At 54.0% G+C, this 27,518-nt stretch overlaps 1 protein-coding gene across 2 annotated transcripts in view; it reads right to left on the bottom strand.

Annotated features, from left to right (window-relative positions):
- Nucleotides 1-27,518, bottom strand: part of MYO18B (myosin XVIIIB) — a 166,923-nt gene that overhangs the window by 18,909 nt on the left and 120,496 nt on the right. For both annotated transcript variants that reach the window (XM_019507347.1, XM_019507346.1), the window contains exons 36-42: nucleotides 26,949-27,065; nucleotides 25,423-25,506; nucleotides 24,319-24,456; nucleotides 22,506-22,691; nucleotides 8,609-8,742; nucleotides 4,943-4,984; nucleotides 3,747-3,908 (exon numbers count right to left, since the gene is read on the bottom strand). In XM_019507347.1, coding sequence (XP_019362892.1) covers nucleotides 3,747-3,908; nucleotides 4,943-4,984; nucleotides 8,609-8,742; nucleotides 22,506-22,691; nucleotides 24,319-24,456; nucleotides 25,423-25,506; nucleotides 26,949-27,065 — 863 coding nt within the window. The remainder of the gene's footprint in view (nucleotides 1-3,746; nucleotides 3,909-4,942; nucleotides 4,985-8,608; nucleotides 8,743-22,505; nucleotides 22,692-24,318; nucleotides 24,457-25,422; nucleotides 25,507-26,948; nucleotides 27,066-27,518) is intronic.

Below are 27,518 nucleotides of genomic sequence, written 5' to 3'. Positions count from 1 at the left end.
CAGACCCTCCTTCATGCAAAGCAGCCCTTGATCCCATCCAAATTCTTTCCAGCTCCCCTGGGACGAGTCCCATGCGCTAACGCTGCACCTGCAAGTCGAGCTGGTGCAGTTCCCCCTCCCCTGACGTGGCATTTGCAGGTGTCCTCCCCCTCCTCCCGGCAGCGAGCCGGATGGTGCCACACCGAGCAGACAGCCGATGCCATTGTGCGGCTTGTTTACCCCTTGCTAACGTCTCCCCTCCAAAATTCCCATTTTTGGTATGAAAGTGTAGAGACGCATTGCTTTCCTAGCACGGCGCTGGGCGAGCATATGGTGCCCGCGTCCTCAAATAGAATGCATCATCTTTTAAACCATCTCCGGAGAATACATCAAGGAATATAACACTGCTTGAAGTGTGTGTCTGATGTAGTGACTTTCATCTAATGTTTCACTGATCCTGGTTTGGCAGGGACTACCTTCCTCCATTTGATGCTTTGACCTGAAGTCTCGTGGCTTCCCACCGAGCCCATATGCATCTTGAGAAGGACGGGAGCTTCAAACACTTGCCACCGTCTCCAAGCCAGGCACTCTCCAACACCTGACCTGATTAAGTGGTGCTTTCCCACTTCTTCTACATGCACCAAAAAGAGGGAGACACGGGGTGGATCTCAATGATGTTTTGCTTCATTTCCCATCTCTTCCCCCCCTTTCCATGCATCAGCCCAAAATAAGGGCAGCTGCCTTAAATGATGGTGTCACCTGCCAAGCCAAGACATCGTCACCATACAACACATGACAGGCCTTATCCATCGTGGTGCTGTTGTAGCGTTGTGCGAGTACGTGTGTAGACATCTCCTTTGTTCTCTCCAGGTATTTGCAACATAGACAAAATTGGAAACCCTTACACATGTCGCAGATGGAGACGTTCGGGTAGGTTAGCAAACTGAACTAATCTCATTAGCAAACTTGCATCCTGCGCAAAACAGGTCACTGTGCCTTATTTTCATGACGCAGCAAGCATTGAAGAATGAAGCCAGTATCTTTGCCCAATAAACCGTGTTGGTGCATCCATCAGCAGTATATGGAAACAGATTTTTCCATCCCCCCCACTTCCCATTCTCAAAAAAGATATCGGCTCGAAAGGAAAAGAAAGGTGAAATCAAGAGATGTCGCCATATGGGGGTGACTGTGAGTGTTGCTCCGCAGTTAAAGCAGCTCCAACTGTTACTGCTGGCCGTCATTGCTTTCCGAATCAATCACCGTGCAATCAGCCATCTGCAGCAGGCGCGTTGTGACGCTGAGTTGGACCCACGGTTGCTTTTGTCATCTCTCATTACCCTGACAGCTCCTAAGGTTTTGCCCTCCGCTGTCCGCGTCCGCGGGGCGATGTTGCTCTGGAAAAGGCGTTGACAGTAAGGCCTGGTGACGTGCTGCCCGAAGCTGCCTGGAGCAGACAGAAGCTGCTCATGTCTGTCTCCTCCTCTCCATTAAACGGTGGCAAGAAGCCAGGGCGGCTCGGGAGAGTCCCAGTGGGGAAGGCATCCCGTCAGCACATGGGACAGACGGTCACTGCCCATACGGCACCACGCTCCGCGCGTCCCTCTTCTCCGGCTGGGAGGGAAGATGTCCATTTTGACGAGGCAATTGATAGCCAAGGGGAAATTCGAGCCACTGCCGTGACAGCCCCAGTAGAGACCCGAGCATCCCCTCCTGCACCAGCTCCGAACGACGGCTGCATCCTCCCCGGGCAGGGCGGCACGGCGCAGCTCTCCACGAATCCTCCACGTGCTCCTGCTCTCCTGAGCTTCGACAGACCACTCAAATCCAGCGGATTTGGGATAAAACTAGGTTGACATCCCCGTAGCTCTGGCTTTAACCATCCCGGCCTCTCGGGGCCGTTCCCTGCTGAACAAATCCAAACCAACCTATCCCCAGGGAAGTTTCAGACTGGATGATCAACCTTTTCATCCAAAAAAATCCTGACCCATTCTAGCCGATAGCAAAACCCCACGGCCTTTCTCCCTCTTCAATTCAGAGGCTAGGCAAAACTTTGAACGCTTTGTCCAAAAAAAATAGAAGGCAAAAAAGAAAAGGAAAGACGCCAGTTTGCTCGAAAAAGCAGGGCTGATAAAAACAGCCTGGTTCTCGCTGCCTGTCTGCTCTATCCTGGTCCCTTTAATACCAGCATTGAGATGATGCTTAGACACAGCATCTGGAGCTGCAATATTCATCTGGCCCCAATCTCATCCTAAGGCTGGATTTGCCTTCCAGTTTGCAGCCCACACCTCTCTCCTTCGACATATGCATTGCATCTGTGGACACCGTACCCCAGCAGAGCTAACGCTGCCCGTGAGAGGAGAGCAGCAAGGCCACGGCCACGTAATGGCTTTAAGTTTCCCCTCTCTTCTCGTACGGGGCCCTTTCTATCTGCTCGGTGCCCTGCCAGGGGGGTCAAAAATAAGCCTGGGCTGGAAGATCCCATTTTTTATTAGCATCTCCACACCCGTGACATTGAGAAATATCCATCTGGCCTACTTAGTCCTGTGGTGTGTTTCTTTGGTGTATGGATTGGTCATAGTAGGTCTCACTTAGACAGCTGAATAGAAGAGACCTTTCCATTGGCATTCATCCATGCACACCTCCTTCCCTCGCCTAGTCCCCCTCCTTGTCCACACTACTTTCATGCCAAGCACCTGAAGGCTGGTGTCGTGGGCAAAAGCTGTCCCCGGTGAAGCCCAACATGACAAAAGGTCAGCAGGTGAAAGACCTCACCCGTGAATCTATCGCTTCATTCGAGAAGAGTTGCTGAGAGTCACTTGAGAATAACTCGGTGTGAAACGATTAGCACCAAGCGCTTGCATAACTAATGCAACTGAGGTAGAGAGATCATCATCTCCCAGCTGCCGGCATGAACACCGCTGTCCCATGAACTTAACCATTTGCCACTTCTCCGTGTACCACTGCTGCTGCTCACGGGGTCACGACTTGCAACGGGAGCCCTATATTTGGAGAATTCGCCCCGCACTTCCCAATGGGACACTACAGGCAATAACAACACGCTGAAGACAAAGGTGTGACCGCACCGGGAACGCTGAACCCATATGGAGGCAGCTGCAGAAAATTTGGAATAATTTTTTTTTAAGTATTCAAGTTTCCCGCTATTTATCCAAATAAAACATCGCATTTGGTTCAGATTCACTGGTGGGTCATTTTTACTCCGCCGAATGCAACCGCTTGTGCTTAAGAGAGCACAGAACAATCGCAAGAAATAAGCAGCAGCTAGCAACCTGCATTTCGACGACATGCCGTTGCTGGGAAGGGTCAAGTGAAGGGTATTGCTGGGGAAGAGCTGAAGACGGGGATGATGAGATTTCTTTATAATACTACAAAGACAAGAGGCAGAAGTTCGGCTTTCCAGAGGGAGCCCTGTCCCTTCCCTGTGAAAACGACTCTGGATTTAATAGCATCCTGCTGTCTGCTGCTAGTTGACAAGTTTTAGGACATGCCAGATCAGAAATGCAGAAGGCTTGGGGGGTGGTTTCAAGCAGTAAATGATTCTGTGCTCACTCTTGCAATCCCCTCAGGCCCTCATGGAGATGTTTTGTCTCGGTCCTTTAGCTCGGCGCGTGCTGTGGCAAGGTCTGCAGACGGAAAGGTGCTGGTGTGCATCACCTGCAGAGCAAGCTATCCGGTAATCCATTGGGAGCCCACGCCGTCTGTCACCAGCGTGAGTTTTTGAGCACAAATAAGTTCGAAAAGTCTCTTACCTCAGGCTCTGGGCGCCGCGGCTGCCTACGGACTGTCTCGACAGACTTCCCGCCACGCTGGTGCTCGTAGGCGATGACCAGCCGGCTGCTGACCCCAGCCACGATTTGATGCTTTCTCCCGGCTCCAGACTTAGGGTGGAGCCCACGCTAGACTGGGCGTCCCTGCAACGGCAATGCAGTGTCATGGCACGGGACGCTCACAACCTCTGCAAATGCAGCCATGAAATCTGAGCCTGGCTGGAACGGGGGGGGATTTGGGAGCCTTCCTCTGACCAACCCATCTCACCTTACCCCCCCGACCCCTTCGTTCACTTAAGCTGGGGAAAGCCCCGCAGGCACCTACCTCTCCCGCTGCATTTTACAATTTGTGCCCTCAAGCCCCGGTGACAGCAGGGCATGGACGTGCGGGATGGAGGGGGGACGAGTTAGATGGGCTTTCTTGGCATAACTAGGGGATGCTTTTGCCTCGATCAAAACCAGAACCTGGAGACCTACACGCCTTTGCCACTTCAGGTGACGGACCCTGCTCTGGTCTCGCACAACATCAGCAAGTACGAACTCAGAGGCTGCTTTCAATGGATGCCGAACAAACCATTTTGGGTTTCCAGACCAGGGCGCCTTCAGCAGGCAATTTCCCAATAGAAAGACTGCACGCTGCACGCCGCTGGCTTGAAAATGCCATTGCTAGCTCCAAATACTCGGGTCTACGATGGTGACTTTGCAACTGAAGCCGACTCCCAGGGACTGAGGTGTGCACCGTGCTTGCACCAGCGTTTCACGCTGGATTACAGGCTTCAGTCCCCGTGAACATTTTGTCACTAGAGTCCACCCCGATGCGGTGCCAGGATGATTTCTGGTAGATTAACTTCCTCTAACAGTAAATCTAGTTTAGTACGCTTAAATCACAGCAAAGCACTGAAAAATAAATGAGGCTGTCTATCATAGGTTAATAGACAGACTAGCTAGAGAAAATGGGGTAGATCAATGCCGCTGCAGTGCGTGTAAAGGTGATGCATCTGCAATCCCATCTGAAACCAATCAAAGTGCACGGCTAATAAGAATACGGTCACTCTCCTACTGGGTATCGACATCTCTGCAAACGAGAATTTCGACGGCAGGTCATCAATAACCTACCCCGTCATCACACAAGGATTCAAATGCTTTAACCGGCCCAGCCCTCCGTAGGGTTCACTTACGTCTCCCTTCTCGAGCCGAGCGACTCCAGAGCTGTCTGGACACTGTAATGATGGAACAAAAGATAATGGATCGTTACACATGGCGATGGATCGCGCCGCCTTCATGAAACCGCAGCGAAGGATCAGCTTTTGTTTGAGGAGATCAAACTTTTTTTGGATTAATCACAACTCAGCGTGAGGCTTCAATGGCTGTTACCTGTCAGACCGCAGCTTCCTGGGGTTTTGTAAATGGGACAAAATAGCCCCTAAAAATCACGTGCACCACAGAAGGAACATTTGAACATCCCTTCCCCTGCCCCACATACACACACACATATACCGGCTACCTCTGTTGCACAGAAGAGCCTCCCGCGCCCACCAACAGCGATGGGAGCTGCGGGGCTCCCAACCCAGGTGCGTGGGGATCACATCTGTGCTAACTCACGGGCTTTCAACTTTTTTAGACTCAATACACGCAAAGCGCCCCTCAGAAGATGCCAGCTCTCAGCTGTCACTTGTTTCTTGACCATGGAAAAAGAGTAGAGCAATTCTTCTATTGCAAATTGCTCAGAAAGGCCACAACAGGTCAGAACGAGTCCTCTTTGACATCTCCAGGTTCACCTTGCAAATCATGTGCTGGGGTGAAGACCCTTATCCGTGCCAATATTGTGTGGGAGTTTTAAAAGGATCTCGTGGCACCCTGGCTGAGACCCTCTCACTTAGGAGCGAGGTGGGCTTGCTTTGGGATCCAGCGGGTCTGAGTTCAAGTCTAAAGTGGGGGCGGGGGTGGAGACCAAGGGCAGGGCTAGGATTCCCACAAATGGGAGGATCGGGCCAGAAGAAATCTGATGAGGTTCAACAAGGACAAGTGCAAAGTCCTGCACTGAGGAGGGAGCGATCCCCTGCACCGGTGCAGGCTGGGCAGCAGCTCTGCAGAAAAGGACCTGGGGGGACAGGGGACAAGAAGCTGACAGGAGCCAGCAGTGTGTCTTTGGGGCCAGGAAGGTGACCAGCGTCCTGGGCTGCATCGGTAGGTGCGTTGCCGGCAGATGCAGGGCAGTGATTCTCCCCCTCTACTCATCACCGGGGAGGCCACATCTGGAGTCCTGTGTCCAGCTGTGGACCCCCACTACAGAAAGGATGTGGACAAGTTGGAGAGAGTCCAGGGGAGGGCAATGAAAATGGTTGGGGGCTGGGGGACAGGACTGGTGAGGACAGGCTGAGGGAAATGGGCTGATTGAGTCTGCAGAAGAGAAGACTGAGGGGGATTGACTAGCAGCCTTCACCTCCCTGCAGGGGGGCTGCACAGAGGATGGAGCTGGACTAGTCTCAGTGGGCGCAGATGGCAGGACAAGGAGCAATGGGCTCATGCTGCAGCAAGGGAAGTTGAGGTTGGGTAGTAGGAAAAGCTGTCTCACGAGGAGGATGGTGAAGGACTGGGACAGGTTCCCCAGAGTGGTGGTGCAGTCTCCATCCTTGGAGGTTTTCAAGCCCTGGCTAGACAAACCCTTGGCTGGGATGATGTAGTTGGGGCCGGTCCTGCTTGGAGCAGGGGTTGGACTAGATGTGACCTCCTGAGCTCCCTTCAACCCTCATTTTTACAATTCTGTGATCATTAGACATTACAGGAGGTTAGCAGGGGGAGAGGAAATAACTGCAAAGAGGCCAGAACACCTCTGTTTTGACTGGAGCTGCCTAGACAATCCCTGGCGAGATGCACTTCTCACCTTCAGTAACGTGCCAATTGCATTCAAAATCAAAGCATTTCCTATAAAACGTTGAATTTCTGAGCTCTCACCCCTCCTACGTTGCTCTACCCCCGATGAATACCTGGGAAAGAGCATTCTCGTTTCACATGCTGGTGTCGGGCCAGGTTTTCTTCTGTTTCCTGGTTTATGCACCAATACAAAACTGCCCGTTTGTGCCAGTGCCCTCAGAGCAGCACGAGAAGCGATGGAATCAGAAACGGGGGGAAACTTAAGAGCTGGCAAAATAATGCTGATGACAAAGGGGAAAATCCCGGCCCCCCCAAAACTTTGTCAGGAAAAGCTTCCATAATTTTTCCACCGCTTAGCTTCACGCACAGACTCCCCTTCCTCTCCCTCTGCTTGAAACCAAACTATATTTAAAGTGCACGTTTCCTCCCTGGAAGTTCAGGGGTCCGGCTATGCCCCCACGGTCACAGGGGCCGAGGACGAGAACGGCGCTCCGCAGCCGGGCTGTGCAAAGCGCAGGGCTGCTGGCAAGGCAGCGGCAGGGCAGAGCGCTGGGGACAAACTCCTCTGTGCGAGAGGCCATGGATCTACTCTCGACCAAGCGAGGCACTGTATTATTTCATCTCTTCATTTGCATTTTTACATGCATTTGCTGCCAGCGCTGCTAAGGGTTCCCGGTCAGGATTTTCAGGTGGCGAGAGCTGACGGGCTCTGGCCCCGTTCTGCACCAGCTCTCGCCGCCCAGAAGCAACCGCGACGTGCGTGTGCGAGCGGAGACGTTGACTCCAGCTGGCATTTCTGGGCCTGTCGCGGGGGGCGGGCACCGATCTGAGGAGCGAGATCGTTTGGTGACACCGTCGCTAACCTGATTAGCGCTGACACTTCCTGACGGCATAATGATTCGGAGCAAGCTTCAGCAAGGCGAACTCCAAGTGTGTTTCTGTGAGACGGTGACATGACTTGTAAGAAGAGGTGGATGGAAATGGGCTGATTTAGTTTGCAGATGAGAAGACCGAGGGGGGATGGACTAGCAGCCTTCACCTCCCTGCCGGGGGGCTGCAAAGAGGATGGAGCTGGACTGGTCTCGGTGGGGGCAGACTACAGAAGGAGCAATGGGCTCAGGCTGCAGCAAGGGAGGTTGAGGTTGGATATCAGGAAAAGCTCTCTCACGAGAAGGATAGTAAAACACTGGACCAGGTGAGGGGGTGGCATCTCCATCCTTGCAGGGGTTGAAGACCCAGCTAGACAAAGCCTTGTCCAGGATGATGTAGTTGAGGCTGGTCCTGCTTGGAGCAGGGGGCTGGACTAGATGCGACCCCCCCGACATCCCGTCCCACCCTCATTGTCTCCGACTGCGATTCCTGCCCTGGCATCGTGCCAGAGGCAGCCCCTAACCTCGTCCTGCCCAACCAAGCTGGGGGCTGGACTCGACTCGCGCTCCTGAAGGACACCGTGTGCCACGAGCAAACCGTACGGGGATCCTTGTGACTGGACTATTTTCATCGCGGCGTTGCGTGCTCGTTTTAAACCCCCACACTCAGCAGAGTTCTCCGCGCAACCTTTCTTTCGGTGAAAGAGTTCATTAAAAAAAGGGGGTCATTTGTCAGTGCAGATCCACACGGCTCAAAACAGCCGAATCAGCTCTAGGAGAAAATCTCAGTCCCATGCCAGGAGCCCAAAGGGGTCCGTTGCAGTCACCCCACGTGGCAGAAATGACCCCCGGGGCTGGTGCGAGACACCAGCACCAGGGAGCATTTCATTTGGAAAGAGAGGGATGCAGCCCTTCCCGGGCCTGAATGGAAAGCTCAGTTATGGAGGCCCCCCTGCCCTAACCAAGCACCGGCTTCTCCCACGAAAATCAAGTTTCCTAGAAAACAGATTTCCCGTGCAAATCTCAGCAGCGCCGAGACGCGCGCCACCTGGCCCAGCACAACGACACCGGTGCATCCGCGCTCGTGTCTCGTCCGCCTACCTCTCCGCGTCGCTCTCGTCGCTGGACTGCACCTCCTCCAGGGCCACCTGCAGATCCGCGATGCGCCGGATGGACGTCTCCAGGTCCGCTTGCAAAGTCTGCCGCACGGCCGAAAGCTCGTCCACTTGCTTCTCCTGGACAAACACAGCGCGCGATTAGAGAGCTACGGCCTTCTCGCCAGGCACCCAGCCGCGCACGACGGCAGCTACCGAAGTGGCACTCGGCCTATGGGGCCGAAGGAACAAGTGGTACCCCCGGCTCCCAGGTGGGAAAGCGAGGCCCGGTGACGTGCCCAAGCTGACACTGGAAATCTGTGGCAGTACCCAGACCATCTTCCTCCAAGAGGTCACCCTAAACCCTGGGAGAAAAACGCCACCACCCCAGACACGTTCCTATTCACAGCAAAACTGCCACGGGCTTCCAACCCCGGCATCTCACCCGATGCTATTCCTACTTGGTCGGCCAACAAGACTTGTGTCCTACAGAATAAAGCACGGCGGGGACTCTCCACCCAGCGAGCGCGGCTCGGAGAGGCATCAGTATTGCATCTGCTCCGCACCACCGTGGCCCTGGGGCAGGCTCCTTGTGCTCCCCGCTTTGCCCCCCTTGACCTCCACTCTGCTACCGCAGGAAGGAAGGAGGGCTGGGAGCGCCACAAGCTTCGCACCCGGGCTTGGAGATGCCGTCGTTTACCCCGGGGAGGCCCAAGGGAAGAGGCTGCTGATGCACGAGGCTGATCTGAGAGTGCAAGGACAGAGCAAGCCCTTCCCCACGCACCTGGCCCGCTTATCCGCCTGCACAACGGGCTACCCCCTGCTCCCCGATGAAGCTCCTTCCTAGAAACAGACTTTAATTAAAAGACAATCCTACAGAAAGGGGGAAGAGGGGGACCCATCCAACCTCCCGGACTCTATTTTTCTTCCTCCGCATCAGCCACGAGCCACGGATGAGATTTTCGCATCGTGGCTGCAACAGCGGCGGCCCGAGTTGGCAGTCGCCACGCGGGGATTTTCGTCTTTTGTCTTAACGTTGCGGTTTTAATTTGGTCTCGAGTCTTTTCGCGAGCCCGGCGAGAAAGGGACCCGGCAGACAGTTTGTCTAACCCGGCACGTGACGGAGAGAAAGCAAGCTGCAAATTTAACTTGATTGAAGCTGCCAGCTGTAAAATTGCCATCTCTGCGGTGACAAGGTGAGAGATGATTTGTAGCGCAGGCAGCTACAGGCCCGGGCGCAGGAGCCAGCAGCCTGTCAGAGTAAATAATGAAAGCCCTGGTATCACAGGGCAAGCAGGCCTTGGGGGAGCCGCATCTCACTTCATAAAAACAGTCAAGGAATCGCCGGGCGTGGGCAGCGCAGAATCCCAATCGCTCCGATACAGACGGCAACTTTTAGCAATGCCCAAATCTCCCTCCCATCCAGGCTTGTTAAGTCCTTCCCTCGGAGAGACCAAATATTATGAGGTCTCTATGAAGAAGAAAGCTCATAAAGAAATCTATCTATAAAGAAATCTCATGAAGTGAGACAAGTGCACTGAGGAGGGAGCGGTCCCCTGCACCGGGGCAGGCTGGGGCTGACGGGCTCGGCAGCTGAAAAGGACCTGGGGGGCAGGGGACAAGAAGATGGGGATGAATTAACTGTGTGGCCTCGTTGCCAAGAAGGTGACTGGCATCCTGAGCTGCATTGCCAGCAGGTCGAGGGCAGCGATTCTTCCCCTCTATTCAGCACTGGGGAGGCCACATCTGGAGTCCGGTGTCCAGCTGTGCCCCCACTGCAGAAAGGATGTGGGCACATTGGAGAGAGTCCAGCGGAGGGCAATGAAGTGGTTGTGGGGCTGGGGGACAGGACTGGGGAGGAGAGGCTGGGGGAAATGGGCTGATTGAGTCTGCAGAAGAGAAGACCGAGGGGGGGTTGAATACTAGCCTTCACCTCCCTGCAGGGGGGCTGCAAAAAGGACGGAGCTGGACTGGTCTCAGTGGGGGCAGACGGCAGAAGGAGCAATGGGCTCAAGCTGCCACAAGGGAAGTTGAGGTTGGATATTAGGAAAAACTCTCTCGCGAGGAGGGTGGTGCAGCACTGGGACAGGCTCCCCAGAGATGGGGTGCAGTCTCCATCCTTGGAGGTTTTTAAGATCCGGCTGCACAAAGCCTTGGCTGGGATGATGTAGTTGGGGCTGGTCCTGCTTGGAGCAGGGGGCTGGACTGGATGTGACCTCCCGAGGTCCCTTCCCACCCTCACTGCCTCTGATTCTGCGGGTAGGGGCAGGTAGGAGCCGCTCTCTCTTGAACGGGCCCCTGTGCTGGTGGACTGGCTAACGCTGATCATCCCCTTTCCCTGGGGGTCAGCTGGCTGGGAAACGCTCTCCAAGATGCAGCTCCCTGAGACCCTCTGGCCACCTCAGTGCTGTATGGGCCATAGCTCACCCTCTAGCAGGCACCAGATAACTGGCCTGGGAGATGCAGCTGAGCGAGGAAAGCCAGATGCTCTAACACTTGTGAAACCAGGAGGGAGAGCGCTCCAAGCTTTAGATAACAAGCCTGCAATCCACTATTAGCAAATATAAAATCAGTAAGTAAAACAACCCCGTACACTGATAACCGCCCCTGCTGCAGCATCCCTCAGCTCCAGAAATGCAGTTTGCTGGCGGCATTCGCTTTCTTCCCCCGTCTTCTATTATTATTATTATTATCCTTGCACTCAGCCTGGCAAGCACACGTGCCTCTTGCCACGCCGGGATGGAGCCGCTTCACGGTACCTGGGAATTCAGCGGCTTGCTTTCTCCATCTGGCGACACGAAGGCCTCCGAGCATTTCCTATCTCTGCAATATTAACTCACACGGCAATCTCAGCTGCTTGCCTATAAAGCCCCAGTATCTCCTTGGGCGTGTGGGGGGAGGCTTGTTTCTCATGGTGCTCACAGGCTGTTACGAGTTTCCATCAAACTTCAAGGCTGCTATTTTCCAAGCTGCCTCCAAGGCTTTCAGATGCCCATCTCTCACTGCAGAGCCATGCCGTGACAGTGGCCCATCGCTGATGAAAGGATAACGGGCACCTGAGGCTCCAGGCAGGCTGGAAAATCGCAGCCTGAAATTGTTGAGAAAAAACAGACCCCGTGCAGCCAAATGCACCCTGCAGCCAACACCAGAGGACCTTGGGATGAGTGTGATGGGCTTTCAGGGGCGGCTCGGAGATGGGGGCACCTAACAGGAGAAGCGTGGCTGGAGAGGTCACCCAGAGACACCTTTTCTGGAGGGCTGACCAGCACCATCCCCTCCGTCAGGAGTAGGGGCCCTTCTCTCTCCCCACCTGGTTTGCAAGCTGCACGTGGAAGCAATCCCGTGTCTCTTCGCCCTGCCCTGTACGGGCCCGACAGGACCAGGGCAAAGTCTTGTCCAGGAACTGACACCTTTGAGCCAGCTCCGGGACAGCGTTGACCATGCAGTTTTAGTAATAGACTGGATTTGTACGGGATGGTTTGGGTAGGGAGGGGGGCTGCATTAAGTTCAGCCTCCAAAAGACCCTCCCAGCCCCACTTCTCTATGACTCTACTCTTCACCCGCAATGCCAGATATCACAACAAGTACCGTGCATGTGCAAAGAGCACCAGGACCCTCTGGCCACCTTAATGCAAAGTCATTAATAATCATTTTATGGGGTGGAGGTTACCAGCATGCACTGGATGCATGGTATTGCACCAATGCCATGCACTCGATGCATGGTACTGAGCAGATGGCTCAGTGTATTACAGTGGCCAAGTAATGGGGCTATAAGCAAACCCAAGATCCTCTGCCCAGATTCTGGCCAAAGTAGTTATTTCAAGGTGAGCCTAAAAATAGAGATTTCCAAATGAGAGATGACAGTACTTAATAACGCCGTTGTTCCCAGAATAGACTCTGCAGTTCAGAAGCCATTGACTTATTACCATTGTCATTATTAGAAGCGCTGGAAGTGATCAAATCCTGAGGAAATTTCCATTCAAATGCACAAGGTAATTTGTGCCAGCTCTTCATAAGATGGCCAGTGATTTGCCTGGCCCTGAAAATACAGACTAGCATTGAAAGTATACGTCCTGGCTTTTACAGGCAGGGACATGACCAGCGACAGCCGCTCGTCACTGCAGAGCCGTCCATGCTACAAGTGCTAAGAGGTGCAGTTTGCAAAGGAGCTGTAAAATGGTCTGGGCTCATGAGCTTTGCTTAGAGAAAAGCTCCAGCAGCGACAGACATGGAGAGCGTCCCTCTGAGGCCGCGGTTCGGGACCTGTCCGAGGACTCTCCTATTAGAGGAGCCTGCGATCTCAGCCGCTACCAAGGTAATTTGTGCCGGCAACAACTGTACCGACTTCGCCCTTTCTGCTCAAACTCAAGCACGGCATACATCTGTACCACCCCATTGTCTCCAGGAAGGAAATAATTATATCAATATAATTAAATTTCAAATGGAAAAAAAAAATTATCCTTTTCACACAAACTGACAATAAACTGCCCAACATCAGACCACTATCGTTCAGGCGAGCTATTAGAAAAGACACCTTCGACACATGTTGTTTCAATTTAAATGTAAATGCAAGCAGCTTTTTCCTTTTTAATATGCTAACTGGTACGAATGCAAAAATATGCCTTGAGAATGGACCACGGAGCGTTTTGGATGCCATCTTTCCTCGGAGAGGCAAAAAAAAATGCTGGGAAACACGTTCGCTGCCAACTGCCCAGAGCGCTCACATGTATTGTTTGGTCTTTAAAGGGGGGAAGCCTAATATTTCTTGCAGCAAGAAAGCTGGCAGGAGAGGAGGTCTCCGCGCCCCGGTTAGCAGTCGGCGAGCTGTCTGCGATCCGTGGCCACTTGAAGGAATAGACCCGAGCCGTGGCTGGACTTCCCTGCCCCACCCAGACCCAAAGGGACTCGCATCAGGAGCAGCGAGCCCCGGGGCCTTCCCGTGTCCCCTTCACATCAAGAGCAGCCTGGAGAAACTCTCAGAAGCATCAGGCCTGAGAGGGATGGAGGGGAAATGGCATAGAAACCTCTGAGCCTCCTGCATGCCCCACCATGGGTCCTCCCAGGCTAGATCCACTGCCCCCAGAGCCGGAATCCACTGGATCCCACTGGCAGAGACATGCAAAAGGTTTGTGGATAGGAGCTCACAGCAATCCCGAGTCCGTAGATCCAGCACTGAGCGGGACAGAGGTCAAAAAGGGAGGCGCTACAATACGGGGTGCAGGACACGCACCGGGTGCAGTGCACGCACTGGGTGCAGTGCACACACAGGATGCAGGACACGCACTGGATGCAGTGCACACACAGGATGCAGGACACACACTGGGTGCAGTGCACGCACTGGGTGCAGGACATGCACCGGGTGCAGTGCACGCACTGGGTGCAGTGCACACACAGGATGCAGGACACGCACTGGATGCAGTGCACACACAGGATGCAGGACACACACTGGGTGCAGTGCACGCACTGGGTGCAGGACATGCACCGGGTGCAGTGCACGCACTGGGTGCAGTGCACACACAGGATGCAGGACACACACTGGGTGCAGTGCACACATGGGGTGCAGTGCAGTGGCTCTCTCAGCCCAGGGGGCTCGACCGTCATCCTACCCCCCAACCAGGCATTGCACTGCCTCCCTCTGCCCCGTAAACACCGCACAAGGGGACGTGGCCCCTGTACCCCGCAGCTCTCCCGGCGCGGCACCCATCGCTCCTCAGTGGTTCCTGCACAGCCCAGCGCTGCTGTTTCCAGCCCGTTTCCTCCCAGCTCTGACGGGGGGTTTCCCTCCCCACCCGTCCAGCCCATTTGGAGCCACCTCCTGAGCTGCAATCAGCCTTAATTTGCTGTGCACAATGTGGGAGAAATCGCGTGTGAAACTTAAAGAAAGGCTGCTGGGGCCTGAAGTGAGGCAGCACAGCAGAGACAGGCCTCCGGAGATAAAAGGCAACCAGCAAGTCATTTTGTCTCTGTTATTCATCATTAACGGCCCATTATTAGGGCTCTTGTGCTCAAGCGCGCCTGGCGCAGAGCAGAAAGGCCGTGTTACCGATCCGGCTGGGCATCCTGACTCCTGGCTCCGTGGGCTGAAATCCCCGCGGCTGCGCTGATGAATGGGTTGAGGCTGCATCCCTGCCACTGCAAACAGCCCTTTCTAGCTGAACAGAGAGGCCAAGGCCACCTGCAGCCCTGGGTTCGATGAGGGCGGGGAATCAGGAAATACATTTTTCCCTATCTTTTCCGAGATATTTTGAGAATCGGGGAGGTGGTTGCCCTTGACACCGTCCACCCAAAAAACGCGAGGCCACCGCATCCTACACCTACAAAGCACCGCTCCTAGCCCTAGGAATGATCTGGCTGGAGGGTAAGTCCATGCAACCCCCCACCTTAAAGCAAGAGGGGGGAAAGCTCCCATGTCAACCCCAGGGCGGGGGCATTTTAAAATGCCAAGATGAGTGGGGAACCTCAGACCAGCGAGAAATGAATCTGGTTAACTAATTAGCCGCCCAGGCTGCCGGAGTGATTTGCAGAGGCTTGCTCTGCCGTTCATTCACCCAGCATCACACCGGGAATCCCAATGAGCTGCCCTCCTTGACAGATGCATCCGGGAGAGGGAAAGACCATTTGCTCCGCTGACTTTCACCGGAGTTGTCGCACGCAAAGAAATAACCCGGGCAGCTATTGGGCCGGAAGGATACTCATGCTGGGATTGTTATTCCCACAGACTCCTGCATCCATTTGCCAAGCCTGCCCTTGAAAATGCTCTCACCTGCTCACACCATCAGACACGGGAGCAAAGATGATCGCTTTTCCTGCCGTTGCCGATACAGGGCTATAAAGCCTCCAAGAGCCCAGACGCTACCGAAACCAGACAGCAGCGATTCCCAAATCAGCCATCACGCAGTAGTGATAAATCAGGAGACTAACGAGTCTCTGCTTTTCATTTGTTTTGCTAGTAAATCAGCAGATTTTGCATTTGGCAACTCCTCGGAGCTTTGTTGCCCGTTTCCCAGAGGGCTGAAGACTAGCTGGGCCACCGCGGGGTCCCTCCTCCCTCCCAGGAAAGGGCGACCACTCGGAGCAAGCTCCTCGGTGCTAGGAATGACCAGTTGACTTGACAAGGGCCACCGGGGCCCCAGGGAGCAGGAAAGACTGCTGACCCTGAGAAGGGATTTGGGGAGCATGAGAAAATGACTGAGGTCATGGAGGAAGTCGAAACCAGCCTATATGGAAGTTTTGGGGGGGGCCAACTATAGGAAGGATGTGGCCAAGTTGGAGAGAGTCCAGTGGACAGCAACAAAAATGGTCCATGGGCTGGAGCCCAGGACCGATGAAGAGAGGCTGAGAGAAATAGGCTGATCGAGTCTGCAGAAGAGAAGACCGAGGGGGATTGAACAGCAGCCTTCACCTCCCTGCCGGGGGGCTGCAAAGAGGACGGAGCTGGACTGGTCTCAGTGGGGGCAGATGGCAGAAGGAGCAATGGGCTCAAGCTGCAGCAAGGGAAGTTGAGGTTGGATATTAGGGAAAACTCTCTCACCAGGAGGGTGGTGAAGCACTGGAACGGGATACCCAGAGAGGTGGTGGCGTCTCCATCCTCGGAGGCTTTGAAGGCCCGGCTCGACAAAGCCATGGCTGGGATGATCTGTTGGGGACGTTCCTGCTTGGAGCTGGGTGACCTCCTTGGTCCCTCCCAACCCTCGCTGTCTCCGACTTTATGATGAGGAAGAAGAGGGGAATGTGCTGCATGCGTAGCTAGCACGGATGATGGAGAAGAGGGAGGCCAGGCCTCTCCTCTGGTGGCATGAACTCACCCACAGGACGTTGGTCCAAGGGCAACTTCTGCTAAAAGGCATTCAGGCAACATGCCATGTTTGCCGCCTTTCTAATGTGCCACCTCCTGCTTGTATTAATATGTGCAGCTGCCCTGTAATTATTTAATCACCAGGCACTCAGGAAAGAAAAGATCTGCCAGTTGCACAGAGCAGAAATCACCCTGATCATTACAGTCATCCCTCCTGAAACATTTCTCATGTGATATATTTATTATCTGTTTATGCAAAGAGTTCCAAATTAGATTTTCCTATAGCATATGTGGGAGGATAAATTGCCTTAATGTACTGCACTGTCAAGAAAAAAAGTACAGTACTGTAGAGTCAATAGTTCAAAAGCATTTATTTTAGAAAGCGGTGGTTAACATTACCTGACTTGAAACACAAATTAAACACTCTGGCAAGATAACAGTGATGAGCATTCACTCTGCCTTTGTCACGGTATAACAAAAAATATATATATTATCTTGTGTAGGAAAAGACAATTTGCTGCAGTGATGAAACCTTGCCTTGAAAAATCCACGCTAAAAATTTTGCCATTCACTCTGGTCTGGTAGGTCTGGTAGCTGAAAATTTCCAGCCTTGACATTTTTCACAAAAGATTTCACAAGAGACTATTTACCGCTGATCTAATTAAATGTTAGAAAGACTCTGGCGATGGATGTTATCAGCGCAGCAAGAAAGAAGAAATGCTCCTCTAATGCAATCGTCAATGCCGGGGATTTATCGAAATGGGCACGGTGACGGCGCCACTTCCTTTCCTTTACCTCGTAACCCTCTTTGAACTCTCCTTATCATGAGCCCGTTCGTGGTCACCGCGATCCCAGAACGAACTGCCACCCGTCTTGCAGAACAGATAGGCTTATTCCCACCGCGCTACAGAGACACACACACCGTGCAAAGAAAATACGATTTATGTTCTGCGGACGTCCCGGGGAAAAAAATGTGATGTCAGGTTCAATGCATCCCGGCTGGCCAGCCCTTCAACGCGCTGTTTAGCTTCAAAATAAATGCTCTAAGGCACGTCTGCGATCCCGCTAGAGGCTCTCCTCCGTTAGGTCACAAGCAGTGAAGTAAAAGAGGTTAAGACAAGAGGAGAGTCTGTAATAGGTGATGAGCAAGCGCACGGACAACGTGGTTTGATTTTGCATGCTTATGCACTCGAAACACTTGGAAGGCCTACCAGGTCCCAGCCGGGAGCTTTCTGCTGCCTTTGCTTGGAGGTGGCAGACCTTTCTGCTCTCGTTATGCCGGCATAAATCCAAAGGAGGAAGGGCCGCGCCTGCGTTGGTGTCACTGGGTGCGTCTACACATGCACATTTACTGTACAGCAACTGAAATTACTACGCGGTACGGGCACACATCTACACGTTCACACCTGTACTGCACAGTCAATATGGTGACTTGGGCATAATTTTGATACCGGAATCATGCAGGTATCAAACACACACCTGATTAGTTACTACGTAGCAACGCACGTGTAGATGCCTTACTGCGCAGTAACACTGTGCGTGTAGATTGACTTGGGAATAACTTTAGTCCCCAGCTGGTCCACACTAATGCGCCTTCACACCTGCATGTGTAGATGCCAGCCTATTCCCACTTACTGCGCAGTAACTTTAAGCTGATGTAAATACCCACCGAGTAAACAACCCCACCGAGACTCCAGGCTCCAGATAAAGATGCCCATTCTCCCTTGAGGTGGGCGAGTGCACACATGCTGTTGTGTATCCTCAACCATGCTGGCACACCAGTGTGCCCCCTTCACACCAGAGCAGAATCCGGCCTTGGAGCCTGTTGGGGCCCTTTATACAAATGGGAGCATGTGGCCTTTACAGCTCCCAGTCTGTTGTCTGGGAAAATACCCCACCGGGGACTGGGAAGAAGCATCCTACCCCCCTGCCCTCTCTGTCTCACTGCCTCGGCACAGGAGGACCTTGGCTTTCACGCGTCTCTGAAAAAAAAGAAAAGATGGATTTACAGAACTTATTTTCTTACAGCTTCTACATCAGCTTATCTGGGCTTTCACTTATCTTCCACTGCCTCCAAGACAAAATTAAGCAAAGTGGGACTGAACTAATGTAATGCGACTATAATGGATTTCTAGTCGGAGACTGTGCAACATCCACGGCGACTTCCTCGGCTCCGTCTCTCGTGTTTGTTTGCATCCTGCAATCACAACGTCACCTTCGCCAAATCTCCCCTCCACCTTAAGTGAAGTGTAATCTAATTAACACAGCTTGGGTTGCCGCCATTTGAATAACTTAACAAACACCTGCAACATTCATCAATCATTATTATTCTTAATTAAGTAATTAACTTGGAGGTTTGCAGCAAGTTTGAAGTGACAACATTTCTGCAGCCCAAATCTCAGGCGAGACCAGATTAGTATCTCTTTCTAATCTTTCAGACACAGGCATTATTTGTAATTGGTATTAACAACTCTAAGTGCCAATTAATTCCTGTAGCATATATTTCCTTCAATGGCAAAACAAAACTGTACAGCTTAGATGCAATGGATCTCATTAGGCTTCAGTCGATTTTTCAGGAAGAGATTTTCCAATCATGCGATCTCATCTCTAAATGTGGCTTAGAGTGACTGACTTCACTTGATATGATCTTGGGCTATATTTAGCCGGCACCATCAGCTCTAAAAGAAGAAAAGCAACTCCAAAAGGAACAACAGCAGAAAGGGACTCATGCATTTGTGGCAGGCAGTTCAAAGAGCTTATTTAAACTTTGGTCGAGACCCTGTAATTTGCTTTGCAGTGCAACGCTCTTAGGAGCTCAGCCATACACCTGGCTAGGAGTATAAATATCTTTATATTTCTTCTGTCAAGTACAAGGCAAATGCCGAGAAACTATTAAGTCTTGCAAATGAAAACAGTTTGTAAGCACCAGGGCTATAATGTGCTAAGCCATTCTGGATAGCACCCGGACAACACTCCTGTAATTAGGAAGGATATCTGCTGTCACGAGAACCATAAAAGGGGTTATTTACACTCTGGCTGTGACCTAAACCCCCCTCCTCCCTAGGCACGCGGGCTTTGGAAAATGCCTTTTCTCAGGCCAAGTTATTGCCATGCTCACAGCTTCCCCTCCAGTCATGTCAGAAATATTTAGGGAATACGGGTGAGTTTGCTCCAAAGGCCGGAGGCTGCTCCTGGGTGCATTGATGCACGGCAGGACCCTTTGCACGGGGACCCGTGGGATCTTGGTGGGGCCGTAACTGGTCCGACCCGGCTGCAGGTGCAAGCGCCCAGGGGACTGAGCTTGCTAGCAGATCCGGGGGTCGAGTACGAGAAGCTGCAGTGCTTGTGCTGGTTCGGAGGCAGAGGCGCTCTGTAGAGAAAGGGCACGCTCTCCCCTAGGACCCTCCCAGCGCCCGCACTGCAGGGATACCCTCGGGTCTGTCCACGCGGAGGTCTGGGCACGTCCGAGCCAGCACACCCGGGCACTGATAGTAGGATACCTACCCCTTGGGCTGGTCTCCACAGGCATAAATACAGCTACTCTGTCCCAGTATGCTGGGCAGCACACCCATGTTCTCCAGCTCAGCTCATGCTGGGAAAAAAACTGTGCTCGACTGCTTGGCCTTTACGGCACCAACTCACGAGCTCCGTTAGATACTCGGAAAAGCTCCCCGGGCTTTATTTTAACTCTCAGTTCCTCTGCCATCCCTTCCACAATCCTCTTCTGCCAACGCACAGGAAGGACTGGTCACCGCGGCCAATCTTATCCGCCCCCGGGGAGCTCGGCACGGCACGCGAGAAGAGAAAAGCAGCAAGCATCTCTGAGCGTGTCCTACACAGGCAGGTCTTTCCTGGGGAGGAGACACCGGGACGCTTTTCGCATGCAGTGAAAGCAAGGAGCACAAGAGCTGGAAAGGCTGGGCTGGTCGCTCCCTCCCCAAGGAAGCCCGTGCTGCTGGCCCCGGGCTGAGACACAGTTCGGACACAGCGAGGCGAGTGATGGGACGCGCCTTCTCCGCGGCGAGATACAAGCCGCTGCCAGCCTCAGGATTAGACCTGCCATCCTCCTGCACATCTTCTTGCAAAACCCTGTCTTTTGAAAGTTGAGTCTGTATAATAAATCAGTCTCTTTCAACCGTTTCCCTCATTCATTCACCGGAACATGCGTCTTTTGGGAATTATTTTTTTCTCTCTTTTTTTTTTCTTTTATTTGGTGGGTGCAGACTTGGGCCAGCACAATGTTAAGCGAATAATTGATGTGGTATTTATAATTGATGTCAGATTTAGCCGGAGCAGAGCCATAAGTGGTGGGCTATTAACTATTGATGCTCTCACCCAGTGACTTGAGAAGCACGGCCAGGCTCCGAGATCACAGCAATAGTGCCATGTTTTATTTAAGTGTTATTAAAAGCGCACAGGGTCCAGAGGAGAGCCTTGGCTTTCAGAAAATGTTCACACTGCTGTGATACACCCTCTGGGTCTCGATGAAACCATGTCAGCCCTCACTCACAGCAGTCACTGGTTTCCAACATACTTACTGGGAAGGAGACTTCATCACCCCCCTCCACACCTCCACCGATGGGGAGAAATTATTTCCAGCTCTATCCACACAGGCCTGATCTCACGGCGTAGCACTTTTCCTTCACTGCTTCCTATGAGGCTCGCACATGGGCTTCAGCGGGTGCAGGTAACCCCACAACAGCTTTGGATCAATCCGAAACAACCTCAATATCTATAGCATTTCTTTGTGCTCTTATTATTTCCACGAGCTGGTTCTGTTTTGCCGCGCAGAGCCATCCAACCCAGGATTTCCACGGGGCAAACTCCCTCAATGTTGCAATGAATCTGCAGCTCTTGCAGCTACTACTTGCCTCCGTCTCATTTGGTTCCAGGAAGCAATGCAAGGTGAAGACCCTCCCAATGCTTGCTTTTTGGTTTTGTGGTTGGAAAAGCCATCCCCCATCTTCTGACCCGGCCGAACCACACGCCCTGGGTGTTTGCAGATGAAAACGAGGAGCCCGTCAAACGTTGGGTGGGTTTCCTTTCATAGATTCGTATCAATCACAGGGCTGGAAGGGACCTTGAAAGATCGTCGAGTCGAACCCCGCTGAGCTAGAATCAAATGCAGGAATCCTGCTGAGATCACACGATCCCAACAAGGCGCGTGTCCAGTCTCCTCTTGAAGACTTGCAAGGTTGGGGACGGCACCACCTCCTTGGAGTCCACTGCAGATTCAGGCCTCCCTTTCTTTCCTGAGAGTGAACGGCTGCTTTCTGACAAGAGTTTCCCGGCCATTTCTATACCACCCGCGTACCCGTATCACCCACGACGCAGGGCCTTTGAGCCACACGCCGCGCCTCAGCTCAGACTCTCGCACCTTTTCCTTTGGAAAGGTCGCTGGATGCCCCGAGCTGCAACAAGCAGCGGAGGTCTAGTCGATCGCTAAACAAACACTTACTGGTATCAAACCCCAATGCTTCGGGCCGAGAGGCGACGGGAAGCAACGCTCTGCGGGCGTCAAAACCGAAGGCGATGCGGCTGACGAGAGAAGCGCAGGGCAGGCAGTGGGAGGAGGTGGCCCGTGAAATGCTGCTTGCCTGCTCGAGGGCCGCGGCGAACAAGACAACGTATGAAACACGAAGCCGAAAACGGCTCGTTGTTCTGGGGGCCTACGGCCAACCTGCGGGTGCCGGGAGCTTCGAAATGATCCAATGCAACAGACGGGCCGGGGTTGGGATTTGCCACGCTGGCGTGGGCAATTAACTGGCGCAGCTCAGAACAAGATCGGCTTCCTGCATCTCAGAAACCCTCGCACGATGTGCGGGTTGAACGCCTGCCTGCACCTGGATTTCCCAGCACCGCGGCACCCCCAGCCCACAAGCCGGCTCCTACCCAGAAGGGAGATGGGTCACGCCTGAGGCTGCGCCGGCAAAGGTCCAGACCCCAAAGTCTGGAATAAATCCCGTCTTGGCCCAAAGTAGCCAAGAGAAGGATCATGTCATGGGGCAACGGAGGACTGGTAGCACCTGCACGCAGCGACGCTGCCCTTGGCATCCGAGATGGAGAGCCACCACCCAGCAGCCCCCACTCTCCCCCGACGGCCCCTTACCAGCTCCACCCGCCTGCGACTGGCTTCCAGCTCTCGCTGCGCCAGCTCGCTCATGTCCGCCTTCATCTCCTCCATGCGCGTCTGGTAGTACTTGGCGTTCTCCTTCTCCTGGGCTTCCGAATCGGCCGCCTTCTCCAGCTCCTCGCCCATCCTGATCACGCTGTCCCGCAAACGCAGCACGAGCATCTGGAAAGACAGGGAGGGTCACGCGGGGCGTGCTTGCGGCAGGCCTGGCACTGCTCTTAGGATGCACGCGGCCCGGAGCATTTCCCTGCTCGCCCTGGAAAAAAAGGCCTGGATGCCTGAAGTTTATTTGCGCTTATTATCTTGTCAAACATGGCCCAGGACATCGCTCGTGGTGGTGACAGCAGCCAGCCAGCCTTTGCCTCCCTGGAGCAGCAAATCCCAGGCACAGCCCGGCTGTGAACTCCACCATGGCTTTAAAATGACAGCTGTCTCATTTGGAGGCATAGCCCGCTGCTCTCGGACTCGGGGGCAGGCTCCAGACCCGGATCATGCTGCAGACAGGCTGCAGCGCACATCACGATCTACTGCCAGGAGGGCGTGGGGAAGTGCTTCGGAGCCAGCCCTGCTCTGCCTGTCCCCTCGCTCCTGTCTGCAGTCGAGGCCGACCCGACAAATGCATCCGATTGCGATCGCTTTGGAAGAACCGCTCCGGCCCACCCGTCGCTGCACCTGCGGTGGGTCAGGGGGACACCGGCCCCACCCAGCACAGAGCAGCATAAGGCTCTGCAGAGGCATCCCGAGAGATTGCATGCTCAGGGGCCGCAGCCACCATCGCCGCAGTGCAATGGCAGGACCTGAAGAAGGGGGGATGAAAAGCAGCCGTGCACTAACATGGAAGCAGCCTGCTATCCCCCCTGGGCCAGGGTGAGAGGGAAGGTGCCAGGAGGCGATGCTCACTAACGACTCCCAGTTGCACCGACCTCCCAGGCGGCAGCCAGACATCTGTAGGTGCCATGGGGGGGACTGGCATTTGTGGACCCCGAGGGGTTAAACTGAGAAGCACTAATGCATGCCAGGATGCTTCAAGGGGCCGTGCCTTAAGAGACCCTCTGCATCAGGACCTCCCACGATCTGGGAGCGACAGCAGCACGCTCTCACCCCCTCAGCTCCATGCGCCCACGCAGAAAGCCTAGGCAGGGGCTGCTGCAACTCGGGGTGCACACGTGGACGTGGGGCACGTGGTGATTGCTACGTGGGGCACGGCCCTCACTGTGCTGGATTCGGAGCTGGGCGGCACAGCTCTGTGCTGCCTTTGGGAAGGCAAGGTGCTAAACATAATAAATATATTGCTCTAGCACTCGGAGGCAGGAGCTGTATTTCCCGCTGTGCTTTTGCAGCGCAGAGCCTGCAGTTGGCCTTCAATGCACGCAGCCGTAAAGCAGACAATTAATTGCCGCAGCACAAATTATATGGGCTTGTGAAGGCATCGGATGCCAGCAACAGAGAGGCCGAGCTAATGCTCAGCCTTCCCCTCTGCCCACAGCGGGGAGCAGCGGGTCCTTGCGCTGCAGAAGTCTGCTCCGGGGATCCTGGGAACAGGAGTCAGCCCTGCTTTCCACCCCGTTTCTCTACACCACGATGAACCACATGGCCTTTCCCCCACCCCAGCAGCAGCCGCATTTCAGTGATGCTGGCCAAGCCCCCTGCGTGGCAGGACCATGCTTTTTCTCTACTGCAGCAGGCACTTGTCAAGGGAGGGTGGCAGAGGGCATTCAAAACAGCAGCCCTTTTTGCTGAGGACGCTTTGCCCCAGGCTCACGTAGGCAGCTAAAAAAACATGCGGCACCTCAAAGCGCTTGATCTGCACGTTCTGGAACTGCAGCTTGTTCTCCAGGTCACAGATCAGCGCCTCCTGCCGGCTGACGATGGACCGCTCGACCATCGCCTGTTCCAGGTACGCCATCCTGGCCTGAGCCACCTGCAGCTGTTTTGGAAAAGAAGGGAGGGGAGACGAGAAAGGAGGGCATTAAGGGCGTTTCAGGCTTCAAGTTTGGCACCTCCAAACCACCCCAATGCCGCCAAGCTGCCTGTTCCCATAGGTCTCTTCTGAACTCCTCTCCACAGCATCGCATACGCTGGGGACCTGTTACGGCAGCACAAAAGGCACCGAAGCTAGACGGCCTTTTGACAGGCTTGAGTTTAGGGTCCCTAATACATAGGGCTTATTACACATTATATTATTATACACATAGATACCCTCCATTCTGCATTACGGTGAGGGTCCTCCTGACCCTTGGGCAGGGTAGATCTGATCCAGCCTAAGTTACTGGGACCAGTCGTGTGTTTAAACTGGAAGGCAGGCTGCACAGGACTGGCACCGCGGCCCCAAGGAACCGTCATCAAATCATAGGAAATGAGGGTTGGGAAGGACCTCAGCTGGTCGCATACAGTCCACCCCCCTGCTCCCAGCAGTGTTCAGTCGAATGCGCTGGAAGAGGCATCCCTGCGCCGGCTCCTTGCCTTGCACAGAAGACAGCCCGCAAGAAGCTGCCAAAGCAGAGAAACCAGCAGTTCAGCTCTCGAAGCGCCCGTTTCGTGCACGCTTTCGTCCTCCCCAAGGGACGAGCACGAGCAGGTCTCCCCAGGCCGCCCAGTTTCCAAGCACTGCCCTCAGAAAAGTCAATAGCAGGCCAGGCAGCTTTTACATCTGTTCTTGCACTACCGTGCTGACGCATCCGAGCAGGGCATTACAAAGAGGACGAGCACCTTGGTGTTTATATAGACAACCCCTCGTGGGGGAAGACGGGTGCAAACACGACCTGCCCCAGCACACGGCACTCATAGTTTGGGGCGGTCGCTCAGGACGTCGGTGAATCCCTGGGCGCAGCTCTGCACGGAAATAATGCAGAGGGCAGGAGGACCCGCGTGCAATGAGAAGAGAAGGACTTACTTTCTCCTGCAGACTTTGCTTCTCTTTCTTCACTTCCTCCAGCTGCGTCTGCAGCTCTCGAATCTGAGCAATGTCCGTTGCAGACTGTGGAGACAGAAACGCAGCGGTAGGAACGAGACGAAGAACTCGGAGCAGAGCTGGAAATGCACAAGGACTTGCTGGGGCCTATTTCTTGGCAAGGGAAAGGCACTTCTTAGTGCATCTAAGTGGCGAACTACTCCTGTTTTGGGTCCTGGTGACACTGCACATGGAGCATCTCCCCAGAGCATCGCGGGCTCAGCAATTTCCTAACTCACAGGTGCTTAACTCTGGCAGTGTCCAGCCGCTCCTCCAGCCCTATTTCCCACGTAGCCACAGAGCCAGCATGCCCTGCCGATGGCTCTCCTGTTTACGGGCAAGGGCTCCTAAGTAACTCGTGTAAGGAGCTCATCCTGATCTTTCACTGAACCTCATTTGGGGAGGGAAATGGGGTTTTTTTTTCCAGTTAAACAGAAATTTGGTTAAGAAAAAAATTCTATTTTCGGTGAACATTTAAGGGTTTAATTTTAAACTTTTGAAATATTAAAAAAAAAAAGTGATCTGTTTATTGAAAACAGACAACCCATGTGCTTGGAGCTGCTCCATGGGCCCTTTGGCATTTTCACCGGAGTTTGTCACAGTGGGAGAGAGCTCATTTCAGGCCTGCCCATCCAGGGGCTGCTTTTATGGACCGATGCAGCGTGCCCTGAGGTCCTGGCACATGCAACCGGATGCCTTTGACGTGATAAGGGAACTGGGGCTGCCATAACCATTATAAGCCATGATTTCAGCAGAGTAACACACTCTTGCAAACCTGACTCCAGCCACCTGCATCGTATCGCTCTGAAGTCTTAGCCTTTCCGGCGGAGTATGAAGCCACGATGTGCTCCAGTTACCTTTCTACCACGGCCCCTGCCGCTGGGGGCCGGGAGGGAATCCTGCACCCTTGCTGCGCCATGCGTCGGGGGGTTTAAGCCTCCCCCAGAGGCGGTGGGTGCTGGCTGCAGCCCGGGATGGGGGTGCCAATGCTCCTGCTGGGACTCAAACCCAGGGTCCTGGGTAGAGGTCTTGCCCCTGCACTCAAGGTCAGACCGACACTGCACTGGGGTCAGGAAGGCATTTTCCCTCCCTGGCATAGATATGATACGGACTGGGGGGCTTTGTTTTCCTCTGTAGTGGGGCCGCGGCCTCTGCTTGGGGTCTCTGAACCATCTATTAACAACTTTGTGCAGAAGCAGGATGTCGGCGGCTGCGGCCCCTCTGCTTTCCCCGTGGCGGGGTCGGCCGTGATGGCCAGTGCTGTGTCAGGGGCGACTGCAGTTTTACTGAAAGGGGCTGGACAAGGGATTTGGCTTGGACTGGGCTGATCCTGCCTCGGGGACGGGTTGCACTAGATGCCTCTGGGGGTCCCTGCCAGCCCGACCTCTCTGCAAATCTGTTTGACTCCCGCTCTCTCACCTCCCACGCCCGCTCATAATCATCCACTTCCACTTCATCCCCCTCTTTACCTGGGCAATCAGAGCCTTGTGCTTCGCCATGAGCTCGTTGAGATCCTCCTGGTCCTCGTCGATGCGTTTCAGGAGATCGGCTTTCTCGTGCTGCAGCTGGTATAGCTGCTCGTCGACCTGTCGCAAACAAACGGGGGCTCCGCTCGCTCACGGGGGCGCTCGAAAGTGCCAATTCCCGCCAGGCCCGCGGGTGGGTTTTCGCACTCGGCGGGGGTCTGCTACGGCATTCCCGCCCGGCGCCTTTCCCCGTTTCCATTTACAGCCATTGCACTGATATGATGGCCAACGTAGGCAGAAAGGAACGAGCGAGGGGGTTTAGCATTTATCGCATCTCCGCAGAGCCATTAGGATACAGTGCACAGTTGGAAAGCGCTTGCGTGCCTTGATCCATCTGTTAAGGCAACGAAGGCCCTGGGGCTGCGTTCCCCGGAAAGGGAGACGTTGGAAAGGAAATACAAGCATCAGCCCTTCCCAGCAGCACCGGATAGAGTCACACAGTGCCATGGGGAAAGGGGCCTGAACCCAGCCCCCATCCCATCCCATCCCGTCCCGTCGTGCTGCTCCCCGGGG

This window comes from Gavialis gangeticus, unplaced genomic scaffold (assembly GCF_001723915.1).
Source record: "Gavialis gangeticus isolate Ggan-Ray unplaced genomic scaffold, GavGan_comp1, whole genome shotgun sequence".
Classification (NCBI taxonomy): domain Eukaryota; kingdom Metazoa; phylum Chordata; order Crocodylia; family Gavialidae; genus Gavialis; species Gavialis gangeticus.
This window is presented reverse-complemented; position numbering and strand designations above follow the sequence as displayed.